We start from the raw sequence: 27,071 nt of genomic DNA, 5'->3' as shown, positions 1-27,071 counted from the left end.
ACCCAAAATTTTTTAATTGTGTTTTGTTACTATAATGTGGCTACTTGGATCTTGTTGGCAAAAACACATTCACTGGATTATAAAAGTTCATACGAAGATTCAAATCTATATGTTGCAGGAAAAAGTATCAAACCACATGAGAACAACGGACAAGAGTAATATAATAATAATGATGATAATCAAATGAATGAATAAATTTTAGACATTAATCTTAGATTAAAAAAGCAAACTTTATTCTCCTCTTAGTTTTGTGAATTTATAACCATAAAGAGTGCAAGATTTTTCTTTAAAAATGTAATATTTTAATCTACGTTTTTTGACATTTTTGACTTGAATTTTGGAAATTGATAGTTTTGTACTCAAATTACTTATAATGGCTATTATTAAGTTATTATATCAACCCGGTCCCCTTTTTAAATTTTTTTAATTTTACATACCATGGCCCCAATACGCCGTCTTACTTTTAACATAAACTAACGGGGAAAAAAAAAAAGAGGAACCTTCTCAGGTGCCTACATTTCCCATGGACCATCTGATATTCAGGCTCGCGAGACTTCAAATTACTCAACACGTTTGCGGCTGCGCAATGTCATTCGAAAACTTGCAAGCTGAGGGACGCCGTGGAGGAGAAAGACAACGCAGCGAACAAAACACACAATGGCGACGGCGGCGACAACGGCAGGCGGAACGGGCTCGGGTGGACCGAACACTGGCCCCGTCGGTGGTTTAACCGCAGTGGGACGAAAGAAAGATGGTGGTCCGTCTGCGAAATTTTGGGAAAGTTCAGACACAATATCCCAGCTGGAGACGGTGCGACTCTGGATCGGAAAGCACTACAAGAAGGTAAGCTAGCTGCCCGCTCCTCTATTGATTTCTATGAAGGCCCGCGTCCCGCTAGCACAAAGGGGCGCTCATGTTTTAGTTAGCTGCAGCCACCCAGAGCTAAGTAGAGTTAAGTTTTAAGAGTGCTTATATATAATTTTGTTTGGGAGTTCACCGTCAGTATACTGCCCATAGTCTTGAACAGTTAGAGTAATCAGTTCTTGTTTATCAAATAGCTATTGTTAGCTCGCTAACTGCCCATTCAATGTTGCTACTAATATGACGCTCAGGGGGGAAATGTTTACAAACGAGCGACACATAGCCGCGTATATTTTTTAACTCGTATGTAATAAGTTTCTCATTAAAAAGGAATAACGATAAACCAAACTTTCTTATTAGTTTTTCAAAAGGCCCGAGATGCTAACCTGTATGTAAGTCACGGGACATACCCTGCAGAAATTATAATATTAGCTTAATAAACCCCAGCTTTCTTTTTATGGCATCTTAAAAGGTACTTTACTTAGAAGGTAATTATCTACTTCACTGCGTGCTGTTTGCAGGCCCAGTCCTGTTCCATGCTGTCGGTGTGTTGAGTTTTGTCAACACAGCAGCATAGCACACCGTGCAGGTTGCACTTGCCTACTGAATTAGCCAAACAAAGAGTGCTCCTCTTGTCACGCCAGGCTCTCATTTAAAACCACTGATACGTTGTGCCTGCTCAAGTTATAGCAGAAACATTATTCAAATGAAATGGCATAGATAAGGGCATGTGAATACAGCGTTTACTCGCAGATTTATATTACAATATTTCATATATAAACTTGGCTTTTTTAAGCATATCCACTGTTTAATAAAGTTGCCTTTAAGAATAATAAATACATCCATTTGTTTTGTTGTTGTTGTTGTTGTTTTTTTTGCAAAGATATTTATGTGAGTTATTTGAGGCCATATTCAAATTCAAATTCAATTTTTTTTATTTGTCACATACACAGTCATACACAGTACGATATGCAGTGAAATGCTTAGACAACTGCTCTTGACCTAAAGAAAAAAAAAGAAAAGGCTATGAATAAGATAGGAAATAAATATGAAAATTAAAAAGGGTAAATTTAACCAGGAAGGAATAAAATAAAATATAAAAATTAAGTTAAGAATGAGATAACTGTACAACACAAATTAGAATGAAGGGTAAATTTAACTGGGAAAGAATAAGATAAAATATATAAATTAAAGTTGAAAATAAAATAACTGTACAACAAAATACACAGTATAGAAATATATAAGAATGTATGAAGAAATATAAATATAAATATATATATACACACAATAACAGCAGCTGTACAAGAATTAACTGGAAATGAGGAATATAATGTCCAGTGTTGTGCAATCCACATTATTTAGTGTCTTGTGCAGTGCAAATATGCTTAAAGTGGTTTAAGTGATGAAGTGAAAACAATGTCCAGAATGTCCAGTGTGTGTGTAAGAACTATATGTGTGGGTCAGTACTGTTTGGTGGTGTGATTGAGAGACTGTATCGCCTGCGGGAAGAAGCTCCTCCTCAGTCTCTCTGTGTTGGTCTTCAGGGAGCGGAATCGCTTTCCTGACCTCAGCAGAGAGAACAGTCCGTTGTTGGGATGGGATGGCCATATAGCAGTGGAAGGTCTTCCAGCTTTAAATGTGCTTTGTTGCTGTTGACTGTGATCTTTCTGGCCAGTGTTTAGTTGTTGTGTTGCATGAACTTAGCATAGACTAAATCTAAAATAAGCAACTAAAACCTTATGTCATTATTTGGTGATGCAACAGTATATAAATGGGATTCACTAACATTGTCTCCTGGATTACATTGATTATGCACTGGCTAAACCTTAAAGGATAAAGTCATGACTTGATTTTTAAATTTTTTTGGTCAAGATTGATTCTCTGGAGCAAAAAAGATCAGGAAATAAATAGCATCCAACTATCCCTCTTGTCCTGCTGGTAACAGGACCTGGATTTCAGGGACGGCAGTCTAAGCAGAAACCTGTCGCCATGCAAGGCAAAAGATATAACAAGTTTAAACAAAAATCATTAGTCTGTTGACTCTCTAGAGCTGCAACTAACAATTATTTTGATATTCGACTAATCTGCCTAATTATTTCAGTAACTCTTATCTCTGCTTCTTGTAGCCAAACCTCCTGTTCTACCCTGTAGTACCTCATCTGCTGAAGTCTGCCCACCTGTGAATATCACCCTGTTGTTTTGTCCCCCACCAACTTAACATAATGATCCAAGAAACATTTCAACAATTTCAAAATAATCAAATGTATTTTTAACATTACTCAATAGTTTGTATATTATTTGGTTCATGAATTCACGATTGGATGTTCTGGAGCGAGGCTTGCTCTTATCTTTGTGATGATGTTCCCAGCTGCTGATAACCATGCTAATCTCCGTCATGACTTAAGCCATCTGAGCCATCTGCATGAGCCTCTTTACAGGACTAACTTATCTATACCCCACTGCTTAATACTAGTATAGCAAAACAAAACAGAAATAGAGCTCTAGTAAACGACTCTTGTGGCTGCTCATATCATGGTAACAGACTTCTTTTTATTATTTCCTTTTATTACTTAAGTTGTGATACTGTGATGTGTTGTGTCGTGTTGTGTTGTATACAGTGTTGTTGTGGTAGAGTTTTCCAATTTCATTGTACTATTGTACTATGGATGACTGTGCAATGACAATAAAGAGTTATTTTATTATCAAATGAAGAAGCCCATTTTCAGACTTTTGAGCATTTCTTTGGAATTAATCCATGTACAAAAAAAAATCTAAACTCTTGTAGGTTGTATTTTTCTGTCTTTTGGCAACCTTGATTTGCTAACAAAAAAAAAAGACTGCTAGATGAGATGGGAATCTGTGCCATTGCTATCATGTTACTGATAACTTTTTTCTGTGCCTACTTCCAGCACGTCCAGAATGACTCCCCCTCCAGTAAATCCCTGGCAGGTCTCGTGGTCCAGCTGCTGCATTTCCAGGAAGACGCATTTGGGCGAAGAGTCAACAATCCTGCTCTTACAAAGCTACCTGTAAGCATACAAACATTGCATTCTCCAAAAATCGCCATCACAGTTGAATCCCAAATGGTAAAGTGTTCTGTTCTTATGGTTCCTCTCATATCTTCAGGCCAAGTGTTTCCTGGATTTCAAGGCAGGAGGTGCTCTCTGTCACATTTTGGGATCTGTCTACAAGTTTAAGAGCGAGCAAGGCTGGTATGTTAACTTGTGTAACTTAGTATGAGCAGATGGGTCTGACATTGATAATCAACTTAAACCCTCCTTTTGAAGTCATTGGTCTTAGAAATATAATTTAAACTAACTCAGTTGTGCATTTTGAAGATAAGCAAAAATCTTAATGGTCTTGTATTTTAGGATGTTGGATTATGGAGTTTAAAAAAAACCCCATTTGTGTCAGTTCCCAGTGATTGTACTACCTTGAATGACTTTATTTGTCCCCCAAGTTGAATATCTCAGCAGTCCATGGATGGCGTAGGTCATAGAAGTCACAGCACATAAAGTCATAATAAATGCAGAGTTATTATTTGAATATTCATGTGGCTTTGTGTCATTCTCAGGCGAAGATTTGACCTACAGAATCCCTCCCGGATGGACAGGAACGTGGAAATGTTCTTAAATGTTGAAAAGAACCTGGTCCAGGTACAAGACAAAGTCCTTATGCTTGAGCTACTCCTTATGTTTATTCTAAGTACATTTGTTAATCAAAGTGCAGTCTTTAATAAAATTCAATTAGGCTTTGTGTATTCTAGTTATGAAGTTCAGATATTGCAGTTGTGTTTAACTTTCAAAATGCATACAGGGTTTTTATTGTTAAAACTATTGTAAGTTTCATAATTAAACTACAGTAACTCCAAGTCTTTTAACATTTTAAATGAATAAGCTCAGATTCCATTTAGCCAGTGTGCAGCTATCAGATTTGTGACTGTATGCAGTTGTATGGAAATGAGGTAAGGGTGTGTTTTTATGCTGTCAAGTGTCCCTTAAAACTTCAACTTTAATCACCGCATTGAGAGAGTGAGTGTACTTTTGTTTTTGTACTTTTGCTTTGTTATAAAGCAACGTTTTGCGTGACTCTAACTTAAACCTTCTTCGTGTGTAGAATAACTGCTTGACTCGACCCACCGTTTACCTGTCGCCAGACATCGAGCAGAAACAGGCTAGTAAGCTCAAAGACATCATCAAAAGACACCAGGTGAGCACAGGAATGAAATGATTTCCAGAGTAGTAAAATATTCTCGTGGGAAGCTCTGGTGTCGCAGCCTTTTAAGTTGTTCATTTTGTTTTTCTCTGTTCTCTTCAGGGCTCCATTACTGATGACAAGTCGAAGGCCACCCATATCATTTACCCATCACTATCCCAGCAAGAAGAAGGTTTGTTAGTTATCTCTGTGATTTACGGACTTAATTCTTAGTCAAGTAATGTGTACCACATATCTACTTTCTTTCATTCTCACTTCATTATCATTCTGACCTAAAACCAACTTATTACTACAGTTAAATAATGAAAGATTTTAAAAGTGACTTAAAATATAGTAAAGTGATCAAATACTGTTTGGTAATCTTACCACTTTTTTTTTTTAGTTTTGTTTTTGCTTATAAAAGTGTAAATAATTGTGAAAACTCCTGAATATTGGTATTTATGTTTTGCAGAGGAGTGGCTGCGTCCTGTCATGAGAAAAGACAAGCAGGTGCTTGTCCATTGGGGTCTCTACCCAGACAGGTGAGCAGAGTGAGGCATTAAGCAGCTCACAAAAAGATCTGTGCTTCAGCTGGTGGATGTAAATTATTTCCTTCTAATATTTGGGCATTTTAGGAAAATGTTGGCATTTTATTAAAGAAAAGAAAAATAAATAATCACTCAAATCATCCTGAGAGAGAGATTTCTGTTCATGACTTCATGAAGTTACTGATAACTGTTTTTATTTTGTTAGCTACGACACCTGGGTGTCAGCCAGTGAGTTAGATGGTGACCCAGAGGACCCACCCAGCACTGACAGACCTTGGAAGGTGAGATGTCTGTAACCAATAAGTTTTCTTTTGATACTGGAAGACTTTCTTGTGTCCCTTAGAGTTTCCAGTTTTGGCTTTTGTTACCTATGTGGTTATAAATTGTCCTGAGAATATAAATGGGCACTATTGTATGCATCTGACATAGGGCTGCACGATTAATCGTTAGAAAATCGCGATCTCGATTCATACTTATGTGCGATCTCATTTCCAAATGACAACGATTTAAAAAAAAAAGAAAGAAAAAAAAGACGACGACGATTGTACCGCATTTTGATCCGGGACGTAATCTGCATGAAAACAAGCGCTCACTCTTCCTGCTCAACAAATGACAAGGGCGGAGCCTTATACCACGTGATACAGAAGCTGTGCCGTGTGATGCTAAAATTGGCACGTCAGGGATGACGAGAAAGTGACAGGAGAAAATCCGTCCCGGTCAACCACCCAAACATCAATAACGGGAACCTTATACAGCGCTTCCCTATACCCGTCGAACTCCCGCAGGCACAAAGAAATTACGGAGGCTTTCACTTATCACCTGACCAAAGATATGGCTCCCATCAACACTGTGCAAAACGAGGGATTTAGGAAAATGATCAACACCCTAGACAAACGCTACACAGTGCCGTCCCGCAACTATTTCTCTATTGTTGCACTACCTGCTCTATACACGCAGTGTCGAGCAACGGTGGAGACGGAATTTCAAGCAGTACAACATTTTGCGGCAAACACAAAACGTGAGACATTTGTTGTTTTTATGTTTATTTATTGTTTTTATGTTCAGTCTCAACTGTTACGAAGTTGATGTGCAGTTAATAAGTGCAATAAATATTTATATTGGAAAAGAAAATCGTGAGAGAATCGTGATCTCAATTCTAAGCCAAAAAATCGTGATTCTCATTTTATGCAAAATCGTGCAGCCCTAATCTGAAATGTGTTTGTACCTGCATACCAAGCAAAGTTTTATTGTATTTATTTATTTTAAAATGTAAAGTGAAGCGGCTTTACCACATCAGCTAACCAGTTTCCTTGTTTTTGCATTTATGTATTTCTGTCTTTTCTACTTGTTCTTTAGTGTCTTCCACTAAGAAATAATGGGAAATTAGGCCAGCAGAGTAAATTGATGAGTTGATTCTACTCTGTTATCTCCTTCCTTACTCTGATAAGGTCCATGCCAAGTGGGTTTTAGACACAGATGCCTTCAATGAGTGGATGAATGAGGAAGACTACGAAGTGGATGAGAACAAGAAGCCAGTCAGCTTCCGCCAGAGGATTTTCCCCAAAGAGGAAGAGGTATGTGTTTTTGCTGTGTGGGTGTGTGTCAGTGATCCAAACTTCAAATCCAAGAGAATTGTGTGTGAAAGCAGGTTTTCCAGCCACGTTTCATCAGTACAGTGTGACAGCACAGCTCCTACCATTGTTGTTAAAGGGCAGCAACCTGATCGTTGTTACAAGTGACTTGTGTTGAAATTGGCTCTTTTGTAGAGGTATTAATCTAAAATTGGTCTTCAAATCTGTACTGTATGTAAGCCTGGAAATGGAAATGATTTGACTGAGACTAGGTGTGAATGCTGGTGTGAATTTGGATGTTTTTACTGTTAGTCTGTCCCATTGCATGTTGCTTTGCTGTATGGATTGTGCACCTCACTCTTCTTCGTTCACAACTGGCTTCAGTCTGCATGCTGCCCATCCTTTCTAAGCCTTTCCTCACACTTTGTCTATTTCTAATGAGTTTCAGGGTTCCTGTTCGTGTTGGGTAAATGAACTCTGAAAGTTATGATGCCAGAGACATTAAGTTTTCTTTTACACTGTTTTGGCCTTTTCAATGATCACTCACGATCACTCATGCGAGCGTTAAGCAAACTGGCCACACAGATGTTTAAGTGCTCCAGTTTCCCATTAATTGTAGCTCTTTGGGTTACCCTTACATTGTACTCTTGACCTCTGTCATACACGGACTCACACAAAACATTCAGTGAACTACATCTATGAGGTTAGTAAGCACATGCTTCCCTGAGCTTTTCAAAAAAATAGTTTTTATATGAATTAGCTTTTTATTAATCCTCAGCCCCAGAGTATGCCTGGAAGTAAACAAAAAAGACTGCCAGGAATGGCCATTGTAGTAAGTGCACTCAGGACAGCCTGCCAGCTGACCTAATCATCAGGAACTGCTATGCTGGCTGGCATATTCATCCTTGTTTACATGTGTGAAGCTGTAGATGAAGCTTTCGCTTAAGTGTGAGTTTGGGCTGAATAGGCGGGCACTCACATCACATTCATATATGAAAAGCTGACTGGTCAGGCTTAGGCTTTTCTACTAGTTGTTATAATTTGGTGGATGAAGCACCATCTGCAGGATAGAAATATTTATGAAAGCTCCAAATTTATTGACAATTGGATGAATTGTTTTGTAGGGCTTGGATAAATCTCCAGAATGCAGTCATAGAGTGCGAAGTTAACATCATCTAAAGAGCCACAGCAAACACATTAAAAGCTTTTCATTTGATCTAATCTGGAGCCTTTTTTTGTTACTTTTTATTCAATTTGAAAAGGGGAAAAAAAAAAGAAATCAAATAGTGACAACTGGACAAAAAGAAGTTTGTCTGCTGCTGAAGAGAAATTCCTCAGATCCTGAAATGAGGGTCAGTATGAAAGAGTGTCTGTTTGAAGAGGACAGTATACAGGAACCCTGATTGTCTCCTCCACCTCCACGGCATCCCCACCCCACCCCACCCCTCCTACGGTCGTTCTCCCACTGCTTCCCCTCCTTGTGTGTGCAACCGTTCCATCCTCTCATTCTGCCGCTCTTTCTCTCATCCTCCATCCCTCGCTCCCTGCGCTGCTCGGGGTTTGTCTGATCAGTCTTCCCGTACACCCGATCGCAAGGAGCGCAAGGCCAACTCTGCGGGAAAGAAGAGGAGGCGCTCACCCTCTCCACCCAGCACTCCAGCCGAGTCCCGTAAGAAGGGAGGCAAGAAGGGGTAAGGATGCTTCTCTTCGTTTTTGTTTTATTGGTAGTGTAAAATGGAGTGAGTACTGAGTAAACGCAGATTTGTGCAAGTGGTCTCCTAAAACTTCAGATTTGTCTTTAAAGGATAAAACTTGGTGATCCAATACATTTTTTCAAAAGACAACAGGCCTAAATGTGACTCAGGAACAGGAGATGTATCATTCATTTTGTTTAAGCAGATCTTAATAAAATATGCTGTAGAAATTAATTTTCCAAGGCTTGGGGACTAATTGTATTTGGATATTAATTCACAGTGATTGTGCTAGGGAGCATTTATGGTAGCAGGACTGTGTATGTGTGATTGAGTCAATGTAGACTATATTTAATGAATGAACATGTCACTTTGTACAGCAGTGAGACTGATGTGAGTAGAATTAGGACGACAATGAAGCCCTGTGGTGCAGTATAATAAGATATCAGATATAAAATAAGATATTTTATTGTCACGTTTTAACAGTTAGAGAAAAGCAAATAAATCATTTCTCTCTCTCAGGAACCCGGGACCTCACTGGAAACGACGGGGCCACAGAGGAGAAGAGGAGGACACTGAAGAGGACATGACAAAAGACATGGACGATTCCTCAGCTGGTGCTAGCATGGAGGAGGGCAGCATCTCCAAGAATGGTATGTGCCGAGTATAGGGGCTAAGCTTGGCTCCGTTTGTGTTGCAAACTACCATCTGTACATGAGATACTTTTCCTGTGTATTAAAGCATTAATTTGGATTATCATTAGATTAATTAAATACACTTGTTCATTAAATGTTTTAGCCCTCTAAAATGAATGTAATTATTCTGTCTTAGCTGTCATAGAAAACGTCAGACAGTTATTATGAAACGCCTAACTAATTGAATTTAAATTTAAGTGGTTACATGGACACAAAAACTGCTTGCATAGACCAAATAATTTTTTACCACAATAGGCATCCTAACTTGGTCATCAATACTTTGATATTTGTTAAATGTAGTTAAACATCACAGAATAGTCATATTAAAGAAATTTTACATAAGCAGATAAAAAGGGTATTTAATAATCAGTTACAAATGTAAAGTTTTGCTCTATAGCATGTATAGCAAAGTACGCATAACTAAAATGACTTTACTGTCTTTACATTTAATTGATCATCAATTGAGTTGTATTTAGATTTTATCTATAATTGTAACATAAAATAGTTTTAAATAGTTTTAAATGGTATTTGTCTGCAGTTGCCAGTAAGATCAGAGACAGAAATTAGGATATTTAAATGATTCCTGTCATAAGTGCCCTCTTCAGTCTTGTTGTTATGTGTTGCAATGTTCAGCTAGAGCTTTATAAGCAGTAAGAAACCTACACTGTGGTCTTTGTCCTGTTTCTCTCTTTGTAAGGTTTGTCCTTCTCTAAACAGATAAATTTTATTTCATTCAATTTTAAATTCATTTTTTTGTAATTTTTCTCTATGTGGCTGCTGTGCACTGAATCATTATGTTATGATGACAAGAAAATCCCCTCAGCAGCAAGGGAAAAAAACATACCCAGAGACGCTCACAGTTTTCAAGTCAGAAAGTAGAAAAACAGCCTTTGGGAGCTTCTTTTTCATGATCTGTCTAATACTCTTTTTAGACCACATCCCATTTGTTATGTCCCACTTTTGTCCCAAAGAAATCTCCTTGTCTTCCTCCAGCACACAGACACAGACTCAGTCTATTTTAGTCTCCCCTTTTGCAAACCAGAAAGCTTGTTATTGTCTTCATGCCCATGGCTGAATTAGACAGTCTTTGAATCATTTTTCTTAAATATTTTAATTTTTCCCCTCTTCTGTACTTCACTTTGTACATTTTTTTTCTTTTATTCCATGCACAGCAAATTCAAAGAAAGACAGCGAGAATACACCGGTCAAAGGAGGGCATGTGGCCGACTTGGGTATGTATTTATAAATGAACTTGTATCCTTGTGTAGGAGTTATATGAGTGAGATTAGCATCTTTTGTATGTGAGCATAAGCTGTCCCGCAGTTTAAAAGCAAACCTGAGTCGAGACATTTATTTGTATTTTTTCCAGATGACATGGAAGATGAATCTGTGATGTCTGGTGGGAAGGTAAGACCACTGATGCCTGTCTTTATCTCTCCAGTGTAGTTAGGAATATCACATATACATATCACTCCCAGTCACTCCTGGGAGTGATATGTTAAACTAAATAAGTGATATTAAACTAAATCTAATTGAAATATGAGGAAATGGTACGATTAAAATATCCCTATAGTTATTATTCAAAGAACTAAAAACTAGCGTGCACCTGCTGTTTTTCTTCATTCTTTATACAGGGTTTGTTTTTGTTTTTTTTAAATAAATGTTTGTGAGAAAAGCCACTTTAATTCCAAAGTAGGGCTGTTTCATGAAGTGTAATTACGCAGCACGATGACTTTTTTCAGACTGCTGTTACTTGACCTGTCTGCTTATCCTTCTGCAGGATGATGAGGAACAAGGCAAAAGTGAAATAAACCGACTGGATGCCAATGAGGACAATGTGACTGAACAGACGCATCACATCGTTATCCCCAGCTATGCTGCTTGGTTTGACTACAACAGGTAAGTGTTGTGAATCTGAAACTTAAGCTACATTACACAAACAACTTGGTTAATAAGTTATAACTAACTTTTCAAAAGCTTATGTGGAGTGGAGATGATAGGAGGCTTTTTATTTTGGAGAGAGAGTGAGATGTTGCTGTTTGAAAGAAGATGGATTACAGATGCATTTTAAAAAACACAAAAAAAACCACCAGCTGCAGTTTACATGCAGTTAGAGGTGCACTTGATGACATCTGCAGGCCATTATAATCTCATTGCCATTGAAAATACTATTTTATTTTAGGAATAACATTGTTTCTTCCTACTTTGATATCTATCAATATTTCTTTCCTTCCTTTCTTGTTAGCATCCATGAGATCGAGAGACGAGCCTTGCCAGAGTTCTTCAACGGAAAGAACAAGTCCAAAACTCCAGAAATGTGAGTTTACACACACACACACACACACACACACACACACACACACACACACACAAACTCATCTGTCCCACATATATAAAAATGCAGCTTTCATGTAATAAGTCTCCTATCATTCTAACGGGACATACTGCGACATCTCAACACAGATACCTGGCCTATCGCAACTTCATGATCGACACGTATCGGCTGAATCCTCAGGAGTACCTCACCTCCACCTCCTGCCGCAGGAACCTGACTGGAGATGTTTGCGCCATCATGAGGTTCGACAGATCCACATGTTAACTTTTCTGGGGGGGTTTGTTTTTTTACATATTAATTTGGTTGGATTAATGGGCAGTGGCTAACCCAATAAAAAAAACATTTATGAATATTAAAAACTTACCCTAAATGAATTGAATTGTTGTATTATGGAAGTTAACACCTACTGGGAGGCCTTCAGCCAAACACAGTCCTAAAGAAATGCCATGCATTTGACTGGTACCCTTGTAGGTACTTCTCTTTAAATGCTTTAAAGAGAAGATGATAAGTAGCTTTTCATTGTTTTAATTATTTTTTTAATGTAATTATTTCCCCTCCCCCTCCAGGGTACATGCATTCTTGGAGCAGTGGGGTTTGGTGAACTACCAGGTCGATGCAGAGTCTCGTCCATTGCCGATGGGCCCCCCACCCACTCCTCATTTTACTGTGCTGGCTGACACACCCTCTGGCCTCATGCCTCTTAACCACAGACCCCAACCGGTAAGGACAACTTAAAGAGGGAAGGAAGAAGTAGGTTTGAATCCACTTGTGCGGCCAAGGACCATATTTTTTGAGGATAAATAGATTGGTTCCAAAAAAAGAAATTTTTGAGCAATGACTTTCACTCCAGAGCAGCTTTTAATAACTTCCCTGAACGTTATCGCTAAACACCTAAAATAGTTTTGTGGGGTTTTTTGTTTAGTTTTTTGTTTTTACAGCAAATATAGATCAAATCCTGAAGAATTTTGTCCTTTTTGCTAGCAATTCACTTTAAAAGGGAAGCATGGAATCTGTGATTTGATTGTTTGTTTTGTTTTTCTGGCCAACACACCAACCCCAAAAGATGTTTAACTTTGATTAAGATGTCAAAAGAAAAACAAACTGAAATAGTTGCAAAACAATTATCACTGAAATTATAATAATAAAAATCACAGCTGTGTTGTTTTCTCTGGGTTCCCTCCATTATACCCCTGTACCATTTCATTGATGAGCTTCATTTGTAAAACTGCTGCACGTCTCAGATGGTCCCATTGCAAAAAACATACATCTTTATAAAGATGGTTTGCTAATGTGTGCCCATTTTATTCCTTCCAGATTCCTCCTCCACAGCCAATGCCAAATTTTGCAGACAAAAGCAAAGACAAGCCCATCGACCTGCAGAACTTTAGCCTTCGTTCTGACCTCTACAACAGGAAAAGCATCAAGGTTGGAACTTGTTCAACTTCCTAATGTGTTTTTCATGTTTGAAGTTCTAACAGTCTCTTTGAGCTGATGTGTTAGAATTTAAAAACAAAGAAATGTATATTGTGGACTTTGATTCCTCAGGGTAAAGCAGGCAGCACCACCAGAGATTGGACTGAGCAGGAGACTCTGCTGCTGCTCGAGGTGAGTCTTAAAGTACAGAAGATAGGAGTGTCCTGTTTTAAATAAGAAAAACTTCCAATGTTTGGCTGCTGATCATACGCTCATCCTGTTCTTATGACCTGATAATAAAAAAAACAAACACTTTTTTTCTGTCATTTTCTTTCTATGTTTTTTTTGAAGATGGCGATAAACTCTTTATGCCTCATGGAATTATAAATATTTCTTTATTAAATGTTCTCTGGCTTTCTTTTTATAATAAGACTTGTATCGTCACTCCTGTCACCTATGGCTAGGCCCTGGAGATGTATAAAGATGACTGGAACAAAGTTTCAGAGCATGTTGGTTCACGCACCCAAGATGAGTGCATCCTGCACTTCCTGCGATTGCCCATTGAAGATCCATACCTGGAGAGTACGGAGGCCACACTTGGGCCTCTTTCCTATCAGCCCATACCTTTCAGCCAGTCTGGGAACCCAGTCATGAGCACAGTAGCCTTCCTGGCATCTGTTGTGGATCCCAGAGTGGCATCTGCTGCAGCCAAGGCAGCACTAGGTGAGAACTGGTGGGAAAAAGCCATAAACTGCAGGGTTTAAATCTATACGATATTTTAATGAGCTTCTGTATTTTAATTGCTAAATAGCTAGAAACAGAAACAGTTACAACAAATATCAGTGCAGCAGTTTCTTGACTTCAGAGGAGATACTAGAGATTTATCTGTATATTCAGTTTCATTATCTTAAACAACATCATGCAGCCACAAATATACACGGGTTGGGTTTTGAATGGTTCTGATTTTTGAACGTTAAAGAGGAAATGTCTGCCTTTTGGTTACACATGTTACTTTTGTGTAACTACAAGTGACCTGTTACACAAGTTAGTAATATTTTTCCTGGTCTTGCGCCAGTTACGCTAAAAACAAAAAGACCAGTAGAAGGTAAATGTAACCACTGAATTGCTCAGATAACGTAACATGAGATTTAGTTGAGACAACAGACAAACACTGGCCACTGTAATTAATAAATATCAAATGATTTGATTGTTGTCAACTAAGCTAGAATATGAGCCGATACTGATGTGTGGCTTTTACTTTTCTTTTTAAGTGGGAAGAATAACAGGGGGAAAGTAGCTATGTACGGGTAAAAAAAAAATGGTTTAGCTCTGTGAGTAATTAACACTGTTACTACTGCTTTTTGAAACTAAATAAACAGAGAACACCAAGTGAATACACAATACTGAAAGGGGCTCCAAAAAACAGTCTGTGCATATGTGACTATTTTGTGAATAAACACAAGCTGCACAGTCCAGCTGTCATGCTTGGGAATATAATACTAGCTTCATGTCTGATGCACACCATGAACTAATGAATTGTCATATTACTATCAATGAGAGTCTGAAAGTAAAAAACATCCACTCTTTGTTTGCAGAGGAGTTCTCTCGTGTGCGTGAAGAGGTGCCAGCTGAGTTGGTGGAGGCTCACGTGAAGAAGGTGCAGGAGGCGGCCAGAACTACTGGGAAGGTGGATCCCGCCTTTGGTTTGGAGAGCAGCGGCATTGCTGGAACTGCCCCCGAGGAGCCAGAAAAGACTGGTGAGTGTTGTTTGTACAGATAGTAAAGAAAGACAGGCTGATGCCTCCAAGCCAACCTCGAAAGTCTTTAACGTATTTCTAAACATGTTAGAAGGTGTAATACCTCAAGCATTTCCTGTTGGGGGAAGGCAGGTATCATCTAAAATAATCGTCTGTCTTTGCTGAGGTTTGGTAGTTTTGTGACCAGCTCCAACATCACGATGTTATTCAGCAATGAGGGATATCCACTCCAATGTAAATTGCTGCTCTGTGCATATGTCCAGGCTAACCGATGTTTCTCATCATGTCATCTTATTTAGGCTCGTATTTGACTTTTGCTACACAGCAGTCCTTTTACCAGCAGGCTACTGAGGAGTAAAGACATATTGTGAAATGTTGTGGTGTTTCTGTGTACACTGCTGTGGTAACCAGTGGATTAAAGCTGCGGTTGCAGATGGGGCAGCGCAGTGGGAGGAGGTGAAGGAGAAAACTGGGTCACCACACTCATGGATGTTCTCATCGCTTTCTCTCTCTGCGCTGTCTTGGAAATTACCCACACCGCCCCTGCACACAAACAAACACACACACACACAATACTTATCACTTGTTAAAGATTAATGCTCTCTTAATGCTCAGTTGTAATCAATAAGTTTAAATGTGTTCCATGCCTCCTTTAGCCTAAAGCACTCAACTGGCACAAAATCAATATTCAAACTCTTAACATACGCTCAAGTGCACCCGTGACATGGTTTAACACTCAGCCACACGCATGTATTCACTCAGTCACGTGTGAGTGTACACACAGCACTTATCATTTCCTGTGGGCCTATTCATTTAAAGAGCTTTCAACCTTAGTACCTGCATGTCAAACGATGCTTTTTGATAGTGTTTATCTCAGTAAATCAATAAGTTAATTTCACTCCAGACAGGATGATATATCTTAGTTTGACTATTCAGCTACAGTCATAACACAAATGTTGGTAATATCTCTGTAAATTTAGAATGTATTTAAAATAATCTCTGACCCTCTTTGTTAGTTTTATCTGTCTGACAGATGCTGATTTTTCAGTCTTGCTGTCAATTACAGAAACCACAGAGCCGGAAAAGATGGAAACAGACTCCGACTCCCAGCAGGTTGACAAGGTGAGACCACCTTTCATGCATCTTCAGATGTTCACTGTCTCATAGGAAAACATCTATTTATAAATGGATGTTATAATAAATCCTGCTAATTAAAAGGTCAGACTAATTAATAAATTAGATTAAAACATCCAACTTGGGCCATGCGCATACCTGAATTCATTCATGGTTTAGGTTTTTCATTGAAAGTACACAATATAACCAGACTTGGGGTGACAAGCGTTGGTAATGGAGATGCAACATAATCCCATCCAATAGTGAGGTAGATTATTTTGATCAAAACTATGGTTTGAATTATACTTCAGGTTTTATTAAGAGTGTATGAATTGCAAAATATTGCGAAGTGTCTTACTACCAGCCAGATCAGTTCATCATGTTTTGCTCAAGAGTAAAAAAAATGAAACAAAACAAAGACTAACTACATTATTCTGATGTTATTACAAGATTACAGCTTCAGATAGTCTGGCATGCTGTAACAGGTTCATGAGTGTTCCTGTACAGACAGATGACCTGTCACTTATTACATCGATAGCCACTTCACTTATCTTTTGCACGATTTAGAACTTTCCAATTCATTTACTTTTAGCCCTCGTCTCGTGCTTTAAAAAGCGAGTGAATGTAATGACACTAGTGGCTGTTGACTTAATTATTCTCTTACATTAGTGATTGGAGGAAGAAAGTTAACAGGGTTGAGATTTGATCAACTATTGAATGTACTCGCAGCATTTTGTAGATGAAAAACCTTGAATGAATGTCCTTTATTCAACACTTTTAAGCAGCTAGCTACTCTGAACCACACTTATTTCTCAAATCTCAAGGCAAATCTTAAATTCAGACTTGCAGTACAGTTGTTGTTGTTGTGTTTTTTTTCCTTCTGTGGTGGCACGCCTACCATTTTTGATTTTCCTCGACCTTCAGGGTGAGTTGAAGGATGAGGCTGAGAAGCCGAGCGAGTCTGCCGAGAAGAGCGACAAGACAGAAGCAACAGAAAAGGTGAAAAAAGAGGGAGCGGAGGCATCGGAGCGTGAAGAAGAGAATGAAGAGGGAGGGGAGGCTAAGACTGCTCAAGCAGGTAACAGTTTATGCCAAAGTGAAACTAAAGCTCCATTTCACAGACATGCAACTTTGTTTTTAAATTGCAATTTAAAGGGTCTACTTCTGGTTGATTATCCTGATGATTTGATAATTTATTTAATGTTTTATTGTTTAATTAGTCTGTAAAATCTGATGTTTTTCCACACACATTCTTTAAAAAGTCTACATAAAGTGCTTGATCTTTTCTATTTTTTCTTTTCCTTATCAGACAAAGACAAAGAGGAGTCTACGGAGACATCATCTTCAGACCAGGAGAAGGAGAAGGAGGAGAAAACCCCTACAGAGGAGGGAGAGGACAAGGGCAAGAAGCTGGAACATGATATCGGAGAAGGAAACATTGCCACTGCGGCTGCTGCTGCCTTGGCATCTGCTGCCACAAAAGCCAAGGTAAGACTGCAGGACTGCTGACTCTGCAACAGCAATTGCATGGAACAACTTCAGCTTTTCTCAAATGACGCTGTGTTGCTGCTATAATTTTGTGTACCTGTTGTTCTGATGGAATCCTGTACCTTTTTTTTTTTTGTAAGTGTTAAAATATTAAAATGCTGGAAATTGTTATTTAGCATTGATTAGATATTGACCATCAGCCCATTGCCTTCCTTTTAGCATTTGGCAGCAGTGGAGGAGAGGAAGATCAAGTCCTTGGTGGCTCTGCTGGTCGAGACCCAGATGAAGAAACTGGAGATCAAGTTGAGGCACTTTGAGGAACTTGAGACCATCATGGACCGTGAGAAAGAGGCTGTAAGTCAGGAATACTTCAATACAATGTTGTATTCTGTTGGCAAGCTGGGCTCTTCACTTTCAGTTAATGCAGGCACTCAAATCCTCTAATGCTCAGTAAAGGCTTATAACTGTGGTTATCAATAATGAAGGTGAGCTGTTAACAGAAGTTCATCCGGCACTTTAAAACTACGCCTACTCTCTAAAGTGGAAAATTAGCTGTTTGAAGCAAAGACAGGTTTATAAAGTACCCACCTCTCAGACAAAGTGTCTACAGATCTTTAAAAGGTCTATAAAATTATTAATGCAACTAATAAGCTTTTTAAAAAGACTTGAAGTCAAAGGAGAATGTTTTTAGTCACAGGTTACTTTTAGCTGCTTCCGTATTTCCCAAGAGGTCACCACAGCGGATGGCTCTGCATGCTTGGTTTGGCACAGATTTCATGCCAGATGCCCTTCTTGACACAGCCATCCCATTAATCTGGGACTGGCAAGTAGAAAAGGAGGACCAGCCTGTGACCCTCGTGTGGTTATTATACTACATTGTGGGGAGATCCAGAACTGCTTGTTTTGGATGTTTTTGGAGACCCAACAGCAGAGTACTCATTTTGAAGTCTGCTACTCGAGGCTCATGCATTGTAATGTAAATTCTCTGCAGACAAGTCCGAGCAGTGGCAAAAAACAGGCAGCCACATGGACGTCACAGATACACACAACAATCAAGGCTTAAAGCGTTGTTTGCGTCTCCTCTCAGCCTTGAACCGGGGATCTTTTGTGTGCGCCAAATGTTTCAACCACTACACCACAGAGTCGAGAACGTTTTCATTCTCACCACCGTGAAAATCTCTGGCACATAATGCTACTCAATTAGCTCATACAGCATGATTGCATCGTTAAGGTTTCACCTTATAGGTTTTGCATATGTGCAAATGGTTTACTGTAGCAGTCTGAAAAGATAAATATTTGGATGGTGTTTTAAAATTAACCAAATATTTGTACGTTTCCTTAAACACCATTTTAACTTGCCTTCAACAGGTTTCCTTGGGAAGGGTATATTTCACTTTTATGCGACTTTCACAGCAGATTCTCTTAAGATTGTGTTATAAAGGTCTTACATTTAACTTGGTCATACTTACAGATACCCCATCTTAGCCTGTGAAATATTTTTTTATAAAAAGAACAACACGTGTAACAAAATATTGAGAAAAAGTTGAATGTTTGATTTAAACTCCTAAATTTAAGGACAGACATTTTAAGTTGGGACAAATGCCAATATTTTGGGAGGTTTTAAGTAGAGGTGGGAATCACCATACATCCCACGATACGATATTATCACAATACTTAACGCACAATACGATATTATTTCAATTTTTTAAAATATTTTGCGATATTCAGATTCTGTACATAAAGGTAAACTTTATCAATATTCATTTTATCTAATATCAAAGTCTCACACTCAGTCTTTCTCTCATTTCAGTTTTATTGTTGACAAACTGAACGGTTTGTATTACAGTCTAGTCCAACTTAACTGAACGCAACCATCTGGTACAATTATAGCTATTCTGAACTATGCAGTTTATGAAAACTATGCAGCCCCTTCAGCAACTGAAGAATTTGAAAGTAAATTAAAACAAAATATAATTTTACATTAAATAAAAAAGTTTTACACTTAATTAAAATAAAACATGTCAAATTAAAATAAGTAAACTGTCATGTTTATTGCTGCCAAAAAAAAGTTAAACACATTTGGACAGTGAAGGAATGTCAGGATTCTTGCTCAGAAAAAGGATCAACATGCTCTGAAGTCAGAGCACAAAAACCTTTTTTTGTAACAAAATATCGATTTCTGCTGTCCCTGTATCGTTACATTATTAGCAAACAAAATATCACGATACTACACAGTATAAATTTTTTGATACCCCCAACCCTAGTTTTAAGGTGGAACATAAGTGCAGCATTACACCACTACCATATAATTAATAGGTAAATACACAAATATCCTTACTTGTTAGACGTCTTTATTAGACTGTTTAAAAAAAATGTAAAATAATTGTCAAACACTTTAAAATGAAAAAGAAAGATAACTACTACATTTGTATTTGGATTAGCACATCCTTTGGAGTTGTCCAGAAAAGACTGCGTTACAAAGTTTTGCTTCTTCTGTTGCTATATTGGCACAAGTAACTTATAAAGATTTAATTCATCAACAGATATTGGCCAGTCAACAGGTTTGTCCCCACTTGGCCCAAGTTTTCCATAGAGATTGAAAAAGAGACGCAGCATTAATTCTCTGTGAGGAGAACATTTTTTCCAAAGCAAAGCTGTTGTTCAGTGAGGCAAGTGAAAGTGTTACCTGCCCCGACAGAGCAAATGAATGACTCTCAGCTCTGGTTTGTGTGTGTTCTGTCCCCGCACAATCCCTGGAGACGCTAGTGAGAGTGTAAAACTGTGTTTTCACGGTAGCGGCATTGGCAGTGTAGCCCAGTTTCACAGCTGTAAACAGTGCATGAAAAGGAGTCTGGTTAAAGAGGCTTTCTGAACGCTGGAATGAAACCAACCCACTCCTGCTGCTGTTCCTAACATAAACTGTAACACTGAGACTCTAAAACAAAGAAACAGGCTTTATTTAGAGCTGTATGTGTTATGCAGAAGGAACTGAACAGACCTCCCCCTCTCTTGTTCTGATTTTTGTCATGAAGCTAGTTTATTTCTTTTTAGCTTCATAAACGTTCTTTTTGACTTTGGCTGTAGTTCTTTATTTTTATATCCATGTTTTGAAATACCCACCTGATGATACTGTGGGTCCAGCCTCATCAGTATAAGGAATGCGTGGTGAGTGCAGCGGCCGATGTAGTTATTGTAGGACTTCGCTCATTCATCTCAGCATAGCTGCACACACACTAGCTGTACATCTGCTGCAAGTTCAGTCTGGAGGAAGAATTATTGCTGCCAGACTAGAGAAGTTCAGGAAAGGCCGCCGATTGATATCAGGAATGGCCAAAACAGCGACCTGTTTAGTTGGACAAAATGGAAATGAGCACGAGCTCTTCAGTTCTTAAATGCATGCACAGTTTTTAAAGATTAAAGAAAATGTTTTTAAAAGTAGTTGTAAAATATACCTTTGTGGCCTGTAACAAGAAAACCTGTATGTGTAAAAACTGTGTTTCGATTTCATGGCCATGGTATTCATAAGTTAGGCTTCTGCCCTGTAAAATATGCAGGCCTACATTTTGTCAGTGTGCACCTTTTTGGCGTAAAGCAGACTTTATCAGGATATAAAGCAATGAAAATATAACTTTATGTACTGCAATACCTGCCAGTTGTTGGTGGTATTTGGTATTATAACTGTCTTAAAATCATCTTTCCTCATGGTTCCTGCATTTCTGTGCAGTTGGAGCTTCAGAGGCAGCAGCTGCTAACCGAGCGTCAGGCGTTCCACATGGAGCAACTCAAATACGCCGAAATGAAGGCGAGGCAGCAGATGGAGCAGCAAGCGGCAGCCGCGGCTGCTGCTGCAGCTGCCCAGGCCCAAGGACAGGGACAGGGGCCTGGGGCTGGACCACACTCTGGGCCCCCTCCACCAGGCATGCACCCAGGAGGACCCACACCACATCACGGAGGACCTCCTCCCCACCACGGAGCACCTCCACCACACCATGGAGGGCCCCCACCCGGCGCTGCAATGCACCCTGGCTACCCCCCAATGGGTCACCACCCAATGGCCCCTCACCACCCAGGACAGACAGGTGAGGGGAAAGGAAAACTACACTGGTGCTCAAAGTGATACAGAGATTAAGGAGCTTTGAAACAGGGGGAGCAGTTATAACCCTAAAGATGTGTTCTTTTAGATATTGTGAAATATTAGCATTTTTATATGGAAAGAATGTCAGCAGCTTTACCAGGTTATAACTTTGTTTGTTTTACACATTTGCCATATCAGATATTGATAGCTCAGTAGCTACTCTCTGCTGCCTTTAGTGGGTTGTCTTCATATATACCCAAAGTTATACTAGCAGCTATGTTTTGTAGTCTTAGATCTTGGCCACTTGTTAGCCAGCTTGGTAGTAACTGCTAACTTGCTTAACAATTTTTATCTTTTTTCTTTTTCTATTTTTTTTATTTATTTTTTTATAAATGATGCCTTAATCTACCTAAAAGAACAGCTACATGAATTACTTTATTAAAGTCCCACTAATTTGGACTGGTGTTTTGGTAATTTGGACTAACCCTTGGTGATTATTTGCTTTTGGGAACTGCAGGAAAATGTGGACATAATTGGCTCATTACATTAAACTTTAGCAAAATAACATATCAAGTGTTCTCAGAGAATAAGGACAGAATGGATTAAATGGCTTTTTTTTCTCTACAAAATCATGTTAGTGTTGGTTGAATGTTTGTTTCTGGTTTGAAGCACCTCATGTAGGTTTTCTTCCTTATGTCCATCTGATCTCCATGTGTCTGATTTCTCTTATTTGTACTTTCCATGCTGCAGGACCAATGGGACCAGGTCAGCCAATGCCTGGACGTATGATGTCTGGCCCTCCTTCTGCTGGGCCTCCTCCCGGTGGCATGCCTCCCATGATGCCCCCACGCCACCCCGGAGCCCCCAACGGCATGTGTAAGTATAAATAGTCACCCTCTCATTATGCTTGTGTTGTTTTTGAATATGTATAAGCAAACTCAAGGTGGTTTATTTCTGTTGATTTGTGAAAATTTAATTCACCAAAACCAAATACATGCTAAATTATGGCCTTGTTTCTAGGATCCTGTATTTACCCAACAAACAACCTAAGAAAAAAAATCTTTCTGGGAAATTCAAATAATGCTTTGACCCGGAGCTGACAGCTGGTATTTACTTTGAATGTCAGCTGCAGCTAAACATTTGGATCATGGCTGCTTATTAGCATCACAGCACGCACAGACCCTGTGGTTTGCATTGATTTCTCTAACCTTGTAAAGCAGCCAATCAGCATCTGAAGTTAAGCACCAGTGTAATGATATGTATTTAAGTTTTTTGGCAGCTGCTGTTTGTGTTTCCACGTGTACTAAAGCTGAAATTTGAACTCTAAGAATGGTGTTACTTAATCGTTTTTTTTTGTTTTGCATTATATTAAAGAGACTTCTCAGCATTTACATTCCTCAAGAGAAACAAAATTTGTTCGATTTATTGCAGGTGACATATTATAGCGATACGCTATGTTTGCACTTTTTGATACCTAACCTGTAATTTTTTTTTTTTTTTGTAAAGGAGGAGAAAAATACAGTTTTCTTCATGCCTTAGGATGTCATTTATGTTGCCCATCAGCATAAGTTATGGTTACCAGAAATCAATGCAGGCTTTAATTTAAAGACTCACACCAATGCTGTGTGTGTTAGTCTAATAATTGCCCTGTAGCTAGGTTAAGCGTTGTAGATTGTTGTGATGAGATGAAACCTTTTTGTCTTTAAAGATACGGACTGTTTTTGATGTATTTTGCCTCATCATCCAGTAGAGGGAGCTCTTAAAGTCAGATATCAGCTTTACAAATTGCATCCACAATTAACCTGTGATGAATAAATTGTACTGGAGGAGGATGGTAGCCACTTGAACCACTGAAAAAGCGGTCTTCTGTGAAAAGCTCTTCACGTCCAAGCTTATCACTTAGTGAAGCAGTGTTGTAATGTTGTCTTGAATATGACAGAAGAGACACAGTGCAGCTGCGACTGCACAGAGAAATGCAAACGATATAAGCCAGACTAAAGGGTTAAATACCATGTAGAACTGGTTGATTACACATAACTGGTATTGAAAATACCAGGATTACAGTTACCTTCATATTCATTTATATATTAGTTCAAACTTTAGCTTGCTTCCTTTATGCTCTAAAACCAAGATTTTCCTTCTTAGATCCTGGTCCACCACCTGCACAGCCTGACGCGATCCCTCCTGCTCCTGTAGGTCCTCCAGCACCTCCGAGTGGGCGAGTGGCTGACAACTAAGAGCTACACACAAACACGCGCGGACACACACACACACACACAAAAGCACACAAGCTTGAAGCTAACTCTCTGAACATCAACCCCTTTTTGATGGCCTTTGCTACTGGCTCGGTATTTTTCACTCAGCACTCACATCTACTATAAACGTCATCACAGGATACACACACACAGACACACACAGGGTTCAAAAGCAGAGGTAACCTCACATTTCACACATGCACCGATACATGCAGACTTCCACTCAGGGCACAGCGGCAAGGGTCGTCTACTAATAAACACTGTTTTCTGCTCTGTTGGGCCAAACCGAGGATGTAGAGAATGACCCTGTGTACAGAAAACAAAACAAGGAGACAGAACAAATAATGATTTAAAAAAAAAAAAACTGTCTCATCTCTTTTTCTTTTTCCTCTTTTCTTTTTCCAGTGCTGTTTTAATTGCACTGAAACCCCCTTCCAGTCTCACAAAACACACGCCCTGCTTTTTGTCTGGTTCCTCTTTTTCCAAGACAAACACTAGGGGGAGCTAGCGAGACTAGAGAGCTGGTGTGACCTGTAGGGGTGGGTGGTGTGTGTGTGTGTGTGTGTGTGTGTTGAAGCAAGCAGATTTTTCAAACATTAACATGAATAAAACACACATGGGGGACCCAGCCTGCCCTCACTCTTGTCTTGTCGAGTATCTACCTCTCGCTCCTCTTGAAATGATACACTGTAGTTCTGTGTGTGAGTGTGTGTCTGTGAATGTGTGTGTCAGACAGAGGGCTGGGTGATGGTCATTTGTGCCTTTTTTTTTAATGTATGGATTCTGTTTTTCACTCACTTCTGCTCTAGCTGATTTTGAGACATAAAGTCAAAACTGAACAAAGAGGCAGGTGGAGATTTAACTTTAGGTCTGCCTTTGTCTGATAGGCTGCATCCTCCTTAACCCCCCCAAAAATGGCAGCTGTAAATACTGTTAACAGTATCTGAGTATAGGAGTGAGAGAGGGTACCTGCTGAAAAGGTTTAAATTGTTCTTAGTTGTGCTTGAAATGTAAGGGTTCAACTAAAATTACTTCTTTTTTTTCAACTTTTTACTGGATTTGATTAGACTTTAAAATTGCATTTAAAAAAGACCAAAAATAGCCAAGTGTCCCAAGTTCTCTTCTCAGTACTTTGTGACCTCCTAATCAGAGAAGTAAAACCTTTAAGTTGTATGATTTTAACATTTAAAAGTTTTGCCTACTAAAGACATTTGCAGTATTTGGAAGCTAAATCTCATTTTGTGAGGCACAAGTTAGGACTTTCCGGCCATGAAAGGAAGTACATCCACCTCCTTCCTCTGTCTGTCACACCACCTGCAGCACTGTAACGCACACACACAGACATGTAAGCTAAGCTGTGGCGAACACTGGAGGCTGCATGCACACACCGACTTGGCCAGACCCTGCCACAAAGCACTGGACAAACACACATGTAATCTCCTGCTGACCTTCACACAGCCTTTACAGAGAGGGAGACGCTGTGATGCGGCTGAAACATCACAACACGACGATGCTCTTCCTCAGCACGGTGGGCTTCTAGATGTTTTTAGGTGCTGATACTGTAGCGATTAAACCCCGCCCCCCTCTCTTATGCTCAGTTTCTTCACGCCTAGTGCTGCCTACCTCGCTAACCCCTCTTCCCCCTCCTCCCCTCTTTAGTGCACGTTTTGCATTAATTTCCAGCTACTGTAAAACTCTGCAATATCCTCATTTTTGTGTATCAAACCATTACACAGAAAAATATTAAGTTACTAAGTAATCACAACTGTTTAGTCCTTAAACGCTCTGTCCTGTCATGTCACAGTAAATTAAATTAAACAAGGGGCGAAACCACTGAATACTCGCGTGCAGATTTGGTATTTAAATATCAGCTACTCAAGCTGGATGCTGGTTTCCTTTATCTTTTTCTGTAATGGGAAATTTAAAGTAACCTCAGCTGAGAGAAAAAAGTTATTGCGTGTTAATTTTCAGTATCAGCTGAACAAAGTGTCTGAAAAAATGAAAATTAAATCCTGTAGCTATAAAAGGGGAAAAAGGAACATTATGGCCTTTTTGTTTTCGTCTCTCCTCTGAATTAGGACCAGGATAGGACAACAGTTTCACCACAAGATCCATTTATTAGCTGCGGTTTGTCGCAGTATTCACCACATTTTCCATTGCTCAGGTTTCCCTTTTCTGAGCTTTTTAAAGTATTTTCATGTCAGTAACCTTGGAAATTAAAATCGGAATTTTATTCCTCGAAACGAGTCGTTCTGAACATTTGGAAGCCCGTTTTCCTCATGACGTAGTTGTTTTTGTCAGGTCATCAGCAAGTGCTTTCAACCCATTAAAAACATTTTATGACACTTGCAAGTTAGCTTTAAATAAATTAAAATGTTTATTTTATTCCTGCTGCTCTAATCATCATTTCAACTAGTCTGCATTCACCATCCTGCATCGTTCTAAAGCTGACATACAAGTGAATAATAAATCCAATATGAGGATGTTTTAATGTGAAGTCTTAACCAGAACTACTACTCCTTCCCTGTTGCTAGCACTGTTAGTATCTCTGCTACCTCTTCCTCCTCCTCCATCTGCTAGCTACCTCTTCTAGAAATCTTCCTCTTGCTATCTACTACCTCTCTGCGCACCCCTTTGCTACCTCTTGTTCCCCACCGCCTTCCTTTTTGTTTCTTCTTAATTTCTTTTAAAATATTTTCTTTGTCCTGCCCACATGACTGCTGCATCACTGACTGTTGCCCTCTTCTCCCAGTCTGTTGGAAGAAGAAAGCACACAAACACACCGTACGATCCCTCGCTCACACTCTCGTTCAACGTGCCCTCCCATGCAACATTTTACCAGGCTTGTTATGTAATATCACTTAAATATGATGGGATTTCCTTTACATATATTATCTTTAATGGATACTTTTTTGTGTTATTGGTAATGTATTTTCAAGGAGATGTTTTGTGTAGATGGAAGTTCTCTCTGTTCTTTGTAGCATTTGTTTCTCCCCCCCCCTTTTTTTATTTTGTATGGGGTCTGTTGGTACTTGGACCTAGACACTGTCGAATAAACTGTGTTTTGTATGAAAA

The 27,071-nt window shown here is 39.1% G+C and overlaps 1 protein-coding gene across 2 annotated transcripts; it reads left to right on the top strand.

Moving 5' to 3' along the window:
* The first annotated feature begins 592 nt into the window (after positions 1–592).
* Positions 593–27,071, top strand: smarcc1a (SWI/SNF related BAF chromatin remodeling complex subunit C1a). Of its 2 annotated transcripts, none has more exons than XM_085176839.1 (28): positions 593–843; positions 3,771–3,890; positions 3,988–4,073; positions 4,436–4,517; positions 4,978–5,070; positions 5,179–5,248; positions 5,528–5,597; positions 5,809–5,884; positions 7,052–7,177; positions 8,771–8,865; positions 9,388–9,518; positions 10,733–10,792; positions 10,930–10,967; positions 11,341–11,459; positions 11,806–11,877; positions 12,024–12,137; positions 12,462–12,615; positions 13,210–13,320; positions 13,441–13,500; positions 13,773–14,031; positions 14,904–15,065; positions 16,132–16,187; positions 17,103–17,256; positions 17,488–17,666; positions 17,886–18,020; positions 21,391–21,745; positions 22,492–22,617; positions 23,887–27,071. In XM_085176839.1, the coding sequence occupies exons 1-28, from the start codon at positions 658–660 to the stop codon at positions 23,976–23,978; spliced, it is 3,381 nt and encodes a 1,126-aa protein (XP_085032965.1). In that variant the 5' UTR covers positions 593–657; the 3' UTR covers positions 23,979–27,071. The 2 variants fall into 2 exon arrangements, with proteins under 2 accessions (XP_085032965.1, XP_085032964.1); XM_085176838.1 differs by having other exon boundaries at positions 8,747–8,865.

This window comes from Neolamprologus multifasciatus, chromosome 11 (assembly GCF_963576455.1).
Source record: "Neolamprologus multifasciatus chromosome 11, fNeoMul1.2, whole genome shotgun sequence".
NCBI lineage: Eukaryota > Metazoa > Chordata > Actinopteri > Cichliformes > Cichlidae > Neolamprologus > Neolamprologus multifasciatus.
Note: the sequence above shows the minus strand (reverse complement) of the source record. Positions and strands in the feature narration are given on the sequence as shown.